The sequence below is a fragment of the Onychostoma macrolepis genome, chromosome 13, assembly GCF_012432095.1.
Source record: "Onychostoma macrolepis isolate SWU-2019 chromosome 13, ASM1243209v1, whole genome shotgun sequence".
NCBI classification, from domain to species: Eukaryota; Metazoa; Chordata; class Actinopteri; order Cypriniformes; family Cyprinidae; genus Onychostoma; species Onychostoma macrolepis.
This window is the reverse complement of record NC_081167.1, coordinates 22,603,953-22,619,351: the sequence shown is the minus strand read 5'-3', so window position 1 is coordinate 22,619,351 and position 15,399 is coordinate 22,603,953. Positions and strand designations below refer to the sequence as shown.

General features: G+C 34.8%; 2 protein-coding genes across 7 annotated transcripts in view; one reads left to right on the top strand and one right to left on the bottom strand.

Moving 5' to 3' along the window:
- The window catches only part of map3k4 (mitogen-activated protein kinase kinase kinase 4), a 38,463-nt gene extending 35,501 nt beyond the window's left edge, over positions 1-2,962 (top strand). For all 3 annotated transcript variants that reach the window (XM_058795014.1, XM_058795013.1, XM_058795015.1), the window contains 3 exons: positions 1,210-1,316; positions 1,731-1,910; positions 2,825-2,962. In XM_058795014.1, coding sequence (XP_058650997.1) covers positions 1,210-1,316; positions 1,731-1,910; positions 2,825-2,845 — 308 coding nt within the window. In that variant the 3' untranslated portion in view covers positions 2,846-2,962. The remainder of the gene's footprint in view (positions 1-1,209; positions 1,317-1,730; positions 1,911-2,824) is intronic.
- Positions 2,963-3,050: 88 nt separating this feature from the next.
- agpat4 (1-acylglycerol-3-phosphate O-acyltransferase 4 (lysophosphatidic acid acyltransferase, delta)) lies at positions 3,051-14,213 on the bottom strand. 4 transcript variants are annotated; one of them, XM_058795024.1, is made up of 9 exons: positions 11,584-14,213; positions 9,279-9,504; positions 8,647-8,816; positions 8,315-8,476; positions 7,738-7,891; positions 7,456-7,558; positions 7,157-7,232; positions 6,361-6,559; positions 3,051-3,935 (listed from the first exon to the last, which is right to left on the bottom strand). In XM_058795024.1, exons 2-9 carry the CDS (start codon positions 9,463-9,465, stop codon positions 3,844-3,846), a joined length of 1,143 nt encoding a protein of 380 aa, XP_058651007.1. In that variant the 5' UTR covers positions 9,466-9,504; positions 11,584-14,213; the 3' UTR covers positions 3,051-3,843. The 4 variants fall into 4 exon arrangements, with proteins under 4 accessions (XP_058651007.1, XP_058651008.1, XP_058651005.1 ...); XM_058795025.1 differs by having other exon boundaries at positions 9,279-9,501; XM_058795022.1 differs by having other exon boundaries at positions 9,279-9,502; positions 11,581-14,212.
- Positions 14,214-15,399: the final 1,186 nt, after the last annotated feature.

Genomic DNA, 15,399 nt, shown 5'->3' with positions numbered 1-15,399 from the left:
ATACTTTAAAATACTTTTTTTTTTTTTTTCCTGCATTTTAAATTACGCATTGTATTTTGTGTTTTTGGGTTACAACGTATAATGTCCTGAAAAATGACTAGCTTTTCCATTTTTCTAGATATTTTTCTTACAGTGTACTAACAGATCAACAATCACAGGTACAAGCTAAGGTTATCATAAATGAACAATTAATCAATTATTATTATTATTATTATTATAAAATTGAATAATTGCAAATAGCAGCTAACTTAATTCACATTATGTGTGTACTGCTAGGCATCTTTGGTTTCCTCATTTTGTGTAATTTGGATGGAAATTGTGTGCCTTTTTACCGTTTGAGTCACTTATCAAAAGTTGATAAAAGTGCTCAAATCCATTTTAAAAATAGCTAAATTTGTTGCTAGGTGCTTTTGGAAGAAAAAGGTTGCTAGGGTAGTGTGAAAAGTTGCTAAATTGGCAACACGTGGCATGCACTGACGAGCGCTTCAGTCCCGTTCGTTCCATTGAAACCACAAAATAAAATGCACAAACATTTTTATTAGTTTTTGCTTTTTAATAATTTTATCTAGCTGTATTATTTCAGGTTTAGTTACTACTTAATACTTTTTTTTTTTTTTTTCAGTTAGTTGCCATTTTCATTGTTGAAGTTTTCCATATAATATTTATACTTTATTTCAATTAACGAAAACTATGTTTAAAAATTTAACAATAACAACACAAGAGTTACCTCATCACAGGTTGTATCAATAAATATTAAAAGTGTTTAACAAATGGTAGCATTTTGAAATGTAAAATATAAAAGGAAATTTAAGTGTTAAATATAGCTTAAATGCAAACTTTATCAATCTTGTTAATACTTTCAAAAATATTTTTCTTTAAGCTAAAATTAATTATTGGTATTAGATGAGAGACTTAAACTTACAAAAACGTAAATGAAAATGAATGTTTCCTTGGCATCTAAATGAAATAAAAGTTTAAGTACTATGATTAAAATACTACAACTGAAATAAATAATAAATGAAATAATAAAATGATAAAAGCACATAAATTGACTGAAACTTAAACTAAAATTAAAAGTAAAACAGAAAATATAAAAATAAAAGCTAATTAAATACCATAATAGTATATGAATAACAGTAAAAGAACACCATCTGGCATATGTAGCATTGTGATAATTACGACAAAATAAAACAATTCTCTCTTTTCTAGCATACATGGCTCCTGAGGTCATCACAAGAGCAAAGGGTGAAGGTCATGGTCGTGCTGCTGATATCTGGAGCCTTGGTTGTGTTCTCATAGAAATGGTCACTGGAAAGGTAAAAACCTGGTCTATGTGCATATTTTATGCCTGAGTTTGGTTCTTTATTTACCCATGTGCCAGCATTTCCCCAAAGTGGTTTGAAGATAGCTATCTGTTGTGGAAACATGTCCACTCTGTGTTCATTCAAAACCAAATCAAAAGGAATTTTCTCGGCTTGTCCACACATGCCTAAACAACCAAACTGGTACTGCTGGATTGGGCTTCCTGAAGTGTAATTAATCACATTTCCACCAGTTACAACAAAACAAGATTCAGATTCAGGGTATTCACTAGTTTATTGTTTTTGTAGTACCATCATTTAGTGACACTTTTTTTGTGTGTGTGTGTGTGTGTGTGTGTGTGTGTAAAAATCTACAAACATCATGTTACTTTTAAGTAACTCATGTTCTATCCTGTTTTGTTAATTCAGAGACCGTGGCACGAATATGAGCATAACTTCCAGATCATGTATAAAGTGGGAATGGGCCACAAACCACCCATTCCTGAAAAGCTGAGCACAGAGGGGAAGGACTTCCTGGTCCACTGCCTGGAGAGTGAACCGAAGCGGCGCTGGACCGCTAGTGCCCTGTTGGACCACCCTTTTGTCAAGGTGAAAACTCCCTCTCACCCATACAGCTAGTTATTTCCTTCAGCTGATTCATAGGGTTACACATGCGGAAGAGATGAGGCACTGGTTTCTGGTGCCAAATTTGTACACAATGCCAAATTTCCAATCTGTTACCCAAATTAGATCCAACCAGCATTTCTAGTACACACTTGAAAAAACATGTAAAAACATGAAAGCAGACACTGACACAACTAAATTCTCACTTTGAGCACTAAAAACAAACAATCAATGATTTATTTTAGTTTAGCACCAAAATTTGGCAACTAAATATGGACGAAAACTTTGTGGACAGTAGGGCTTGGGTTGACAATATTGATTTTAAGTTTTTTTTTATGGACATTAATTTGAATGATCTTTTAGTCCATGCTGTTTTCAGTTGATACGTGAACAAAACTTGACAAAAACATTATTTGTAGTGTTCCTACATCATATAATCGCGATAAGCTCTATGCTCAGTTACTATTATACAAAGTCTTAGCTTTAAAATTCAGTCAATTTTCTAATAAAATTCAATCAATGGATGTCATTGTGATTCTCTTTAGTGTTTTAACAGGTTGAATAAATCTGTCAAGAAAGTTTGAGTTTATATTTCAATAACAATTTGGAGTAGAAACAATTAAAAAACTTGCCTTATGGCCAATTTAATTGTTTATCATTTTTATTTGTGTGTTGATTGTCAAATAAATGTGCTCTAATTTATTATTAAATAAACTTTAAAATTTTGTTTTTTGGGATAAATAGAAATTTGAATTTTGGTTTAGGTAAAAAAATAATTTTGGTGCATCACTAATTACAGAGGGGTGAGGTAGACCTTCACACACTGTCACTTGATTGGCTGCTTGGATGAGGCTGATGGAAACTGCATTAACATAAATCTCATGTCTCTTCAATTGCAGGTCTGCACAGATGAAGAGTGATGGGGAAAGACGTGTATTCTCTTAATGTTTACATAAATGCTAGCACTACTTCACACGGCATGAGGGAGGAAGAAGGAAAAACAGACACGCTCTGCTTGATACGAGCCCCTCGCAACGTTAAAAGCGGGGCAAGTCTTACATGTACAGTAACATGGGATGAAATGTGCGAGTGCGTTATGTACATACTGTAAGAATAGGGTTAGGGTTTTTCTTTGTACAAAGCATATTGTAAAGCTGAAGTTTAATAGCCACTTTGTTGGTGATTGAGTCACAGGGAATACATGTTAGGAGACTTTAATTCAAAGGACGTTCTCTGCACAAAGCATCAGAGAATGGGAGATGGAGGGAGTTTGGCATTGACTGACTGTATGTACAATTTCAATGAGTGTTCACTGAAAAAAACATACAAACCTGGGGCTGAAAGTCACAGTAGAGAAGGTTTTAATTTTTATTTTTTTTGTTAAAATGGTATTTTTGTTTGCCTTGCTGCAGAGCCCACTGTTAACAAGTCATATTTAAGCCTATAAGTAGTTGTGCTGCGTCGGCTCAGCCTTGTGCTGGCCAATGGCGTGCCTTTACCATCTGGGTGTATAAGAGCATAATCAACCAATGAGAGGGAAGAGGCCAGTCTGACTCCGCCTTTCTGCTGCTGCACTCGGACGGGTGGACAAACATGCTCTTACACAGGCATCAACTGCTGGTTCTCTGCTTCTCCAACAGTGTTTGCAATATTTAAAAAATAATATTAATAAACAGACCGTTTTTTAAAATGGCCTACTTGTCTTTTCCAAAAAAAAAAAAAAGCCTTGATATGATATAAATCAAAACAGAGAAGCATTTTAAATTGTTCAAACGACTCTTTCTGAAAACTTCATGTGGTGACTTCTTCGAATTTCATTCATGAAGGTGGTTTCACTTGGCTAATGCCAGTTCCTGTTCTGAAAATGCCCTCATGACCGTACAGTAGCATGATCTTATTACCCTGGTGGATGAGTCTTTCAGTTGTTGTTCATTTGCATCTCTTTATTTCCGTAGTTGGAACCCTTGTCAATCTCAGTCTGTCCGATCATCCAGCGGATACCAACTGACACTGAAAATAAAAGTTCAAATTTATCAGTTACAGCACAACAGCTAGTAACATTAGCATGCTTCATTACTACAGTTATGGCCAAAAATATCAGCACCCTTGGTAAATATGATCAAAGGCGGCTGTGAAAATTAATCTGCATTAATCCTTTTGATATTTTATTTTAAAAAATTCACAAAAATCTAACCTTTCATTGGATAAGAATTTAAAATGGGGGGGAAATATCATTATGAAATAAATGTTTTTCTCTAATACACATTGGCCACAATTAACGGCACCCTTTTATTCAATACTTTTTGAAACCTCCATTTGCCAGTTTAACAGCTCTAAATTTTCTCCTATAATGCCTGATGAGGTTAGAGAACACCTGACAAGAGATCAGAGACCATTCCTTCATCCAGAATCACTCCAGACCCTTTAGATTCACAGCTCCATGTTGGTGCTTCTTCTCTTCAGTTCACCACTCATTTTATACAGGGTTCAGGTCAGAGGACAGGAATGGCCAGCAAAAGCTTGGTTTTGTGCTCAGTGACCCATTTTTGTGGTGTTTTTGAGGTTTGCGTTTGGATTATTGTACGGTTGGAAGATTCAAACATGGCCCATTATAAGATTTCTAACAGAGTCTGTCACTTATTGATTTTTTTATCTGTTGGTATTTGATAGAATCCATGATGCCATGTGTCTAAACAAGATGTCCAGGACCTCCAGCAGAAACATAGGCCCACAACATCAAAAATACAGCAGTATATTTCATTGTACACATGGAGTACGTTTTATCCCTGTGTTCACCAAACCCATCTTGAGTGTTTGCTGCTAAAAAGCTCATTTTTTTTAGTTTCATCTGACCGTAGAAGCCAGTCCCATTTGAAGTTCCAGTCGTGTCTGATAACTGAATATGCTGGAGTTTGTTTTTGGATGAGCTTGGAGAAGTTTTCTTGAAACCCTCCCAAACAACATGTGGTGATGTAGGTGCTGTTTATAGGTGCAGTAGACTCAACTTTTCTGCAATTCTCCAGCTGTGGTCCTTGGAGAGTCTTTAGCCACTCAAACTCTCCTTCTCACCGTGCATTAGGACGATAAAGACACACGTCCTCTTCCAGGCAGTTCGTAACATTTTATTTTGATTGGAAATTCTTAATTATTGCCCTGATGGTGGAAATGGGAATTTTCACTGCTCTAGCTCTTTTCTTAAAGCCACTTCACTAATTTGTGAAGCTCAATTATCTTTTTCTGCACATCAGAAATATATTCTTTGGTTTTTCTCATTGTGATGGATGATTAAGGGAATTTGGGCTTTCTTTTCCCTCCTATTTATATTTCTGTGAAACAGGAAGCCAAGCCTTGGCTGGATAATTTCATGTTCATAATCACCCTAATATACTTCAGAGATATTTTACTCATAAGAATTTCTAGGGTTGCCAATAATTGTCCAACGTGTATTTGAGAAAAACATTTTTCATAATGATATTTCCCCCCATTTTAAATTCTTATAATTCAATGAAAGGTTAGATTTGTGATTTTTTTTTTTTTTTTTATTAAAATAAAAGATCAAAAGGATTAACAATGCAGATTAATTTTCACAGCCGCCTTTGATCATATTTACCAAGGGTGCCGATATTTTTGGCCATGACTTTAAACTAGGGCTACAAGCACTCAGGTTTATAATGTAATTCATTAGATCAGTGGTTCTCAACCAAGGTTGCCACGGAAAAAATAGATCATATTACAAACAGGGTTCCCACGGACATGGAAAACCAAGAAATATCAGGGAATTTTAAATGGAAAAGTCAGGGAGATGTGTGACTGAAATTTGTGAATGCTAGAACACTACGGATTTAGTTATACTTGGCTATCATCCACTAGAAATTACTCTATAAATTAGTTTTTTCCAGTAACCATAACTCATTGAAATTCCTTCTCAACAGGTGTGGGAACCCTGTATTAAGTAAAGGAGAAATTAAAGCTTCATTTAAACAGAATATCTAGTAGATGCATGATTTCTTATAGCATATCTGAATCATAGTTCAAGATTTGTTTTGTGTGCATTGTGTTTAGATGAAACTTTAACATCTGAAACGAATCTTTAATCCTGTGCTCACATGCTATGATATTTAAGGGCACTTTAAATGCATTAAAATGTGTCATTCATTCATGCGCTTATGAATTGACCAGCATGCAGTAAATCCAGATAGAAATGGTAGATATACTTACTGCTCTAGCACCTAATTGGTCTCCTTTATGTTTTTATTTTTTGAAAAAACAGATTGGAGGAAAATAGCAGCAGTATAATTCCTTTGTTGCTTGATGACAAAAAAAAAGATTGACTAAAAATCATCTGCTGCAATTTTATTATTTTGCTATTAGTTGCACCAGCTTACATTATCAATATGAAAATACCACCCTGTACCCTTGTATTTATCCCAAGTACCTGCTAGACAGAAGGCAGATGTACACACGACAGTGAAGGTGGATCCTGATAGCAGCAACTGCAGCAGTAACATGCAGAGAGGGTAGACCAGCAAACAAACCCAGAAGAGCCAGTTCAGCAGGGCCCAAGGTCGACGCGGAGGGGTTGTAATGGGACCCGGAAAACGCCCTGTCTTTCTGTAATGCTCTTGGAATTCATCCTGTGCGAGAGGCACAACAAAAATTACTCAATGCTCACATTTGTCCACTACAGATATGCTAATACTAAAATGCTAATACAAGCACCAGTGTTGTTCTTAGCTACAAGTAAAACTATTAAAATGTTTTCATTAACTGAAAAAGCAAAAATGTTATAAGAAAAACAAACTTATTTTAATTAGTTGCCAGTTAATTTTCTAATTTTTGTTTAAAGGGATAGTTAACCCAAAAATTTAAATTGTCATTAATTCCTCACCCTCATGTCGTTCCAAACCTGTAAGACCTTTGTTCAAAAATATCTTAATTTGTGTTCTGAAGATGAATGAAGGTCTTGCGGGTTTGGAACGACATAAGGGTGAGGAATTAATGACAATTTTAATTTTTGGGTTAACTATCCCTTTAAACAAAAAATAGAAAATTAGCTGCCAACTAATTAAAATAAGTTTGTTTTTCTTATAACATATTTTTGCTTTTTCAGTTAATGAAAACATTTTAATAGTTTTACTGGTGGTACACTGGTGCTGGTATTAGCATTTTAGTATTAGCATATCAGTAGAAAGTACAAAAACACTTCCACCTAATGCAGGTAGTGCACTTACTTTTCCCTGATAGAGATTGTGAAGCCAGGCCGCACATTCAGACTCATCCTCTGGAATTGTGTCCAGAGGAATTCGCCTAATAAACACACAAGGAAATCCATGACGGTTAATCTTGATGTTGCAGCCGACAACGTATTCATATAGTAGGTCATTCAACTAAAACATTTATAAATGATTATGCAGACTGCATATTGAGCTTTGTTATAGCAGGAGACATTATCACAAAGCATTTAATAAACAACAGGCTGATAAATATTGCCAAAGGGCAATGCGAAGAACAATTTTTCTTTCATTCCTACCTCACATATAAATCAGCATGGTACTTTTTCCCATTGAGCACGCCTAGTAAAGTTGGCATTTCGTTGTTTCTGAAATTAAGTGTAGAATCGTACACAGCAGTAACTACAGAGGAGACACAAACCAAGTCAGCGAGCCAAATCTTTAGCCAAAAATACATTTTCTTTCATTTAAATGTAAATTGAAAAGACATCAACAGACTGATTAGCCTTAACTCATTGAAAGAGCCATAAAAGCAATGTCGCTATGGGTTCATCATTACTTAAAGGCCAAGAAGCTCTCACCCGTTCCCCTGAGGTTCTGGACCGTGATACAAAAGCCCTTGGTCCGAGGTAGAAGGTGGTACTTGAGTTTGGGCAGACCTTTCTTCTCTGCCACCTCCATACTAATCTTGTGCTTCTTTTCTGTGAATCGTGTGCCCTCACAGTGCAACAGGAACTACAGATGCATCATAAAATTGAACATCAACCACAGGAGGAGACCGAAAAGCTAAAATTAAAAAAGCTAAAAATAGAGTAATTTTTAAAGGAATAGTTCACCCAAAATTGGACCCTTCTTTAAGTGAATAACAAATTTATTACCACTACTTTCCATGGTACTTTTTTAGAGCAAAAACAAACTATCATCACATGGAAAGAGCAGTGTTAATATTTTATATATATATATATATATATATATATATAAATAACAGCATATGAGCTGGAACACGAGTGTCAGTAAATCATGACAGAATTTTCATTTTTGTGTGAACAGGTTAACTATTCCTTTAACTACTTGTGTGTTTAAAATAAAGGAAAAGAAAAATCTGAAATCTAGTAAAATGACCAGAATACAATGTGCAATGAGATGTCACAAATATACCCAAAAGTTTTCTGGGTAATCCCGAAGGTTGCGCAGGCTTTCCACAACCGTCTTGCGATCCTCTTCCCATTTCCTTTTGCAGAACACGATCTCGAGGAAGTACCACATCCAGCCAATCACAGGAACAAAGGAAAGTTCCTTTTTTGCCAACACCTTTGAGCTCTAAAAGCAAAATATGTCAATTACATGACAGTCTAACAGTCTATTTGCATCGTGACAATATTGAGTCTTAAAAATGAGTATTACTACAAATTAAGAATCATTTAGAATCACACACTTGTTATGATGTGGGAAAGTACGTTTTTTTTTTAATATAACTATTTTTGTCTTACCCCTAAAACGCCAAATCTCTCACAGAAGGTCCAGCCAGTCATGAAATCGATCTCAAAGTTATGATTTAGGACAACAATGGCGTTTTCTTTGCCATAAAGTTTATAGCTTTCTGGATCAGTGTAAAGTGTGCATTCTGTTCCAGACCACCACTCCAACAATGCCACCAATTCTGAACAAACACAGAAAAAATAAATACTGAATTGTGATGCATATATTCATAATGCAGAATTCATTTACATATTTATGAATGTGTAGCAGTCCAACAAGTTCATCATCTTTGCATGTATGTAAATAGATGTTAGAGCAATTTGCAATATTCAAAATACCAAGTTCCTCTTTTGTTACCCTTAGCGCAACACTGAGGTTTTCAAACAGGAAATAATGGTTTTAGTTTTTGTGTATCCTACAATACAATACAATCTGTCTTAAACAGGTGAGACATGAATAATCATGATCTCCATATCTGAGACAAATATTATTAACCACTTTGTTACTATTTTGCTGCTTCATGCAGCACTTCTTTTTCAGTGCAGACAAAATAAGCACTGGAAACTTGTTGCATCATGGCTGGTTATGTCAGTAGCTTTCTTTGGAAGATGTGAGCTCACATGTGACAGCTTGCAGGACTTACGACTAGAGATGGAATAACCCAATCTGCAGTTGATCTTGCGTGCAAGCTGCTTGTTAATGGGCCACAGTGGTAGAGTACAAAGCTGCAGCAGGTTGATAATGAACCCACTGACTAGGAACACATAACAGATAATGAGATGGCACAGCAACTGAGTTTTCAACACTTGAAGAATTCCCATCCTTATCATACAGTCTTCACTTCCCCTGTCTCCGCTAAATCCTCTGCTGAGAGAGAGAGAGAGAAAAGATCAATTTAAATAACTTTGGCAGCTGTATCATATTAACCAGAAGACTGTTTTCATGAATAAAGATGGAAACAACTCCTAACATATTGCACCTGTAAAAAAAAAAATCTACCTGAGCCAATATTCAAATAGCATGGTTGCAACAAAGAGAATGAAGTTCAGGGTTTTTTCATTCCTTGTTTCCACTTGAATGTTGTGGAAATGGTTAGTACTTTTTTAAAATTATTATATTTTATAAATTGTGGATTTTCATTATTTATTCTCCATGCAGTTGATGTTTTTTTTTTTCAGTGGAACAAAAAACGAGAGATTTTGAAGAGTCTTCTGGTTCATATTGACTTTTAAACACCAAAACAAACAAAAGAGCATCATAGAAGTTGTCTATTCTGACTCATTAAGTCAATGAGTCCAACCCTTAATTTTAATGTTTTTTTCTCTCTTATAAACCAAACCTCCAAAAACATTCAGCGTTTGTGTTTGCTCAGTTTTTTTATTTAAATGTTTCCCTGTTTGAGTGCATTTAAGTAAATTGATAAAATCTTGTGAATGCTATGGTTTCTATCAAGAGCTAGACAACCCAGATACTTCATGTCTTCGTGAGGAATGTGCTCTTTTATTACTGTGTGGGATGTGCCATTTTCAAGAGTAAATAGTTCATTTAAGAGCAATGTTTGTGAGAAACATAAGACCATTAGCTGGCACAAAGAGCAAGATGAGACCTGTCCCTATCATTACTGTCAGCTCTTACATGGGAAAGTCTCTCAGGACACAGGGCAAATGCTGAAACCGAAAAGTCAGTGTTACTTATGTTGCTGTGTTTCTACTGTGTATTTTGACATAAGCACATTCAGTCTGAGGGTTCAATGCTATCTGCATACGCTCTGCTAATGGTCACAGAAAAAAAGTGTGAACTTTGATTTAAATCAAATACTGTTAACAAATATTTGCAGTCATACGTATAGGAATGAACCAGATTACTTCTAGGTTAATAAAATGTAAAATCTATTTGCATTAGACGAGGAGATTCTGATTCATTCCAGTTACTCAAATCTTTTGCATCAGTTCACTGAATAGAGTCGTTCACTGTTTTAGTTCTCATGTTTACCCTGCTAAAAAAACAAACAATAGAAGCCCAATAGAAACCATCACAGAAATTCCAATGGTTTCCATTAAAATACCATTATAAACCATTAGCTTTTTCCAGTAAAACCATTACAAAATTACTTTTTGTAGTGTGTTTTGGGCATTTTTCCAATAGGATTTAACATCCCACCAATAGAATCCATCACATACCAGTAGACACCATTATAGTTTAACCAATACAATTTCCATTAAAACCATTACATTTTCTATTGTGTTTTGGGCAGGGTTCTATTGTTTTTTTTTTCAGGCAACAAGTGATTTTTCCAGCATTACAAGTGAGTCATTGAATCATTTACTGAATTTGTTAAAAACACTAAGCTAATCGAAACACAAGAATATAGAAAGCGCTACCATTTTTTCGATAATAAATTATCGAAATATAAATTATTTCTTAGAACCGGTCTCGAAAGCTATTGGTTGGTGTTATAATCAGTCCACGAATTATCCAGAACAGTCACGCGCTTCAAAAGCAAGGAAACTGTAAAAATTTGCGTAGAAATAATCAAAACTATTAATTTACTTAAATCATTCATAAACATGGAGAGAAACTACTAATCTGTACTAAATTTACACTACAGGGTGCGCCTTGTTTGGACTACGTTACCAGCTCAACCTGATTTAAACTTCACACTCACCGGCTGTCAAGTCGCCAACAAAAATGAAATGTCGCTTCTTTTTTTTTTTTTTTAAGTACAGATTCGGTTAGTAACATCTGATGTACATTCACGGTATTGATAAATCTTTCTGGTCATTTGTATGTTTCACTTAAATGTTTCGTTTGCCTTGGTATCAGAAGCATCAAGAGTGAACAGACAGCCATTGAAAACAACGAGCAAAACTCGTGCACATGTTTGACTATCTGTAGATCGCATAGAAAGAATGGTACTTTATCTTTCATCAGAAGACAAAAATTACCTTTTTTTTTTTATCCCTCCCTTGCGCGGTTAGTAGTAGAGCATCCGTCTCATCATATGGAGCTAATTAGAGAGCACGCGACTCAGGAGAGATGCGAGTCCGAAAGATGTTTAAGTTGGGCTGAGAGATTCCAGCGCTGGTGAACGGAGACCACACCCCGCACAACGCTGCTCCAAGAGCACTGGAACGTGGGCAGGGACTTCAGAGGGCCATTATGTAATTTCCTCTGTCAAGAGCCAACACTGACTCAGTGTCCTTACACAGACTGCTTCCCACTGCTCACTTCGACCGGCAACAAGCACGCCGGCAACCGTAGTAGGACATCACCTTAAACGTGGGGTGTACAAACCCAATTATCAGCAAGATTGCGCCCTCTACTGGATGAGAAGGGCTTGGGCTTCATTTCAGAGACAAAAGAAAACATCGTTGTAAAGAAGCTCATTGTTTTTCTGAGAGAAACAGAAAGGCACGTTTTCTGTGGGGAGAGAAACGTTTGATAAGATATTAGTAGCTATACATATTGCATGAGTTATGTTTTGTTTGCATCAGAGAGAGAATTGACATGCTTTTCTTTGTTCCTAACAAAAAGCCTCACATGACAGCTGGCTAAATATTAGTACAGAGATGCAGCCTTGAGAAACACATCATATTTGTCAGGATCCAGAATTTATTATTTTTTTCTTTTGTTTATTGAATGGACTACTGTTCTTAAAGGGATAGTTCACCCCAAAATTAAATTTTAGCATAATTTCCTCACCCTCATGTCATTCTGAACCATTATATTGTAAAATATCTCTGTTCTTTTGTCCATACTCTAATGTTGTTTTGGACCCTACTGACTTTTATTCCATGGACAAAAACCTTAGACAATAATACATTTTAGTGTAAATGATCAGAAATTTTGAACCATCATTTGCATCATTGCATTTATTTGATACCATACAGTTAATCTATCTATGCAAATGTTCCTGAAATAAAGATTCAGCCATCAGTATCATCAAATTGTAATACAAAGAAGCACTGATTGGACTATGATTGAGGTCCACTTTCCACTCAAAGCTCTCAGCTTTGCTTTCATTTCTAGTGGCATTAAGAGAGGCTCTCCACCAGCATCAAAAGACCTGCTATGACATGAAAATACATAATTTATTCAGTGATCCACAAACCATGTGGAAAGGCCATTCAAGTATGACACTCGCTACGAAAATAGTAACCTCTTCACTAGAAGGGAAATGAAATCTCCTTTTGCCTGCCATTATTCTGGAAAATAGACTATTCAGACTAAATTGGCTGCTTATGAAAATAGCACAAGCTATTAAATTCACAATACCATTCACATGTTGCATCCAAATTAAAAACATGTATTGTAGATGGAAAAGCAGCAATTTGTGGTTGATAGTTTTAAATGAAGACTCTGGAGAAATATGATGTTTACCAAGGATGCCCAGGCTGATGTAAGTAGTTACTCTCTACACAGTAGAGGAAAGCTAAAGATCAGGGAATAGTCTTATGAGAAGATATTGAAATGCATGTACACTCTAAAAAAGATGGTTCTTTAAATGCAGTAATGGTTTTATTTAGAACCATAGCATTCTGAAGAACCCTTTCATGCTGAAATGGTTCTTTGTGTTAGAGTTTAGGGTTCTTTATTCCCGCCCTTTTGTTTTTCAAACCTGTAACTGTCAAAGCACCTCATTACTGATTTTCTGGAGTTCAGTGATACAACTACACAGACTGTCAACACATTCTCAACAGGTAAATGATTTCATTCTTAAAATTTAAATAAAAATTTAACTTTAAAATTGTAACTGGTTTCCAAACAAAACATGTTCTTATCTCTTTTTGTTTTAAAGTTTTTGGTCACATATAAGTGTTTGCAGCTCAGTTAAGCTGTGGAAACCTCTCTCTTCTTATCCACTATGTAAGTAAAAGAGACAATGGATTTATAATTCATATTGTTAGATTGTTTAAATGATTACTTGGGTTTATGTATAAACTTTCACAGTCACAAAAAAATATTAAAACTATCCCATGACTTTATATCACTTTTAGATTGTGAAGGGCTCACATACTATCCATTTTTGCTTTTGGCCTTCATAAACATAATTGTTTTTACATAAACACATGGACACACTGTTACTAAACTCAGTTGTGTTTTTAAGATGTATCACATCCTACAACCTCATCATCTGCAGAGAAACATCGCCACTTAATCACACCAAAATGATGGACTTAAAGGCATCATATGGATTGGATTGTGATTGTTTCACTGAAACTTGGTCTTCATCACATCTATTTTTTGTTCTTATGTTGTGATTTACTTCTTTATGTATTTATTCATGTTCAATATCAATTGTCATTCATTAATGTATTCAACTAATAACTGTTGTTAAGAGCACTGACAATTTTGCTATGTCAATAAAAACATAATTCACACAACATGCTGCTGTTGTTGTTGTTTTACTGTAAAAACTACACTCTTAAGATGCCTCATTACTGATCTTCTGGAGCTCAGCCACAGACTGTCAACACACTCTCAACAGGTAAATAATTTCTTTCTTAAAATGTCTATAAATTATAACTTTCAAATGCTAATTGTTTGTTCTATGCCTTTTCTCTTTTTAGTTTAAGAGAACATGTAAGTGTGACCAGCTCTATTCAGGTAAGGATACTCTCGTCTTCTTCACTAAGTAAGTAACAAAGATATTGGAGTTTTGGTCCATTTTGTTAGATATTTTTTATTACTAGGGTTTATGCATAAACATACCCAGCTATCAAATGACTTTATATTACCTTTTCCTTTTAACATTGTGAAGTGCTCACATACTACTTTTGGCCTTTTTAAACAATTGTTTTCACATAAACAAATGAAAGAAGACACATTGTATATCTAAACTCAATTGTGCATTTCAGATGCTGTCACATCCTACAACCTCATCATCTGCAGAGAGAAACTGCCATTCAATCACACCAAAATACAGATAATGATTAACTTAGACGCATCATAGAGGATTATGGCGATATTTCACTGGAGCTTGGTCTTCAATACACTATTTTATGTTCTATTTTGTTTTACTTCTTTAAGCATTTATTTATGTTCAATGTCCATTGTCATTCATTAATGTATTCTGCTATTAACTGTTGTTAGAACGCTGTCATTTTTGCTACAATTTCATGTCATTAAAAAAAAGTACCTAATTGACATGTTGTTGTTGATTTTATGTAAAACCCTAATAGACACTTCAAGACATTATAAGATCAGGCAGATAGAAGGGGGAAAACAATATTAATAAATAATGTATACAAATAATACTAATATTAATGATATTAATATACTAATATGAATGAAAAACTATCATTAAAAAGGTTATTTATAACACCAATAAGATCCTACATAGCATTTTCAAAGCATGGTTCTATATGGAACCCTATAAAAAAGGTTCCATTTAGCACTAAAAAGGGTTCTGCTATTGTTACAAACCGAAGAACCCTTTTCTGTTGAGAACCATTTTAACAGTGAATCACTGCAATTAAATGGATTTTAACCATTCAACTGATTTTGCAAAATGTTTTATATGATGTTTTTTTGTTGTTGTTTACAATATAAAAAGATACAAAATAATTAAAAATAAAAGCAATATTTCTGAAAATAGTTTGGGATGTTTTTTAAAAATTGAATTGTAGGCCTGTTATTTGAGCCCTAATGTGTTGGAAAACAGCAGTAAATCGGTGTTCTGAGAGATTTTGTGAAGTAGCATAATTTCATAATTTAGCTTTTTGCCCATTGTGCCAATAAATTATTAGATGAAACACTTTCAG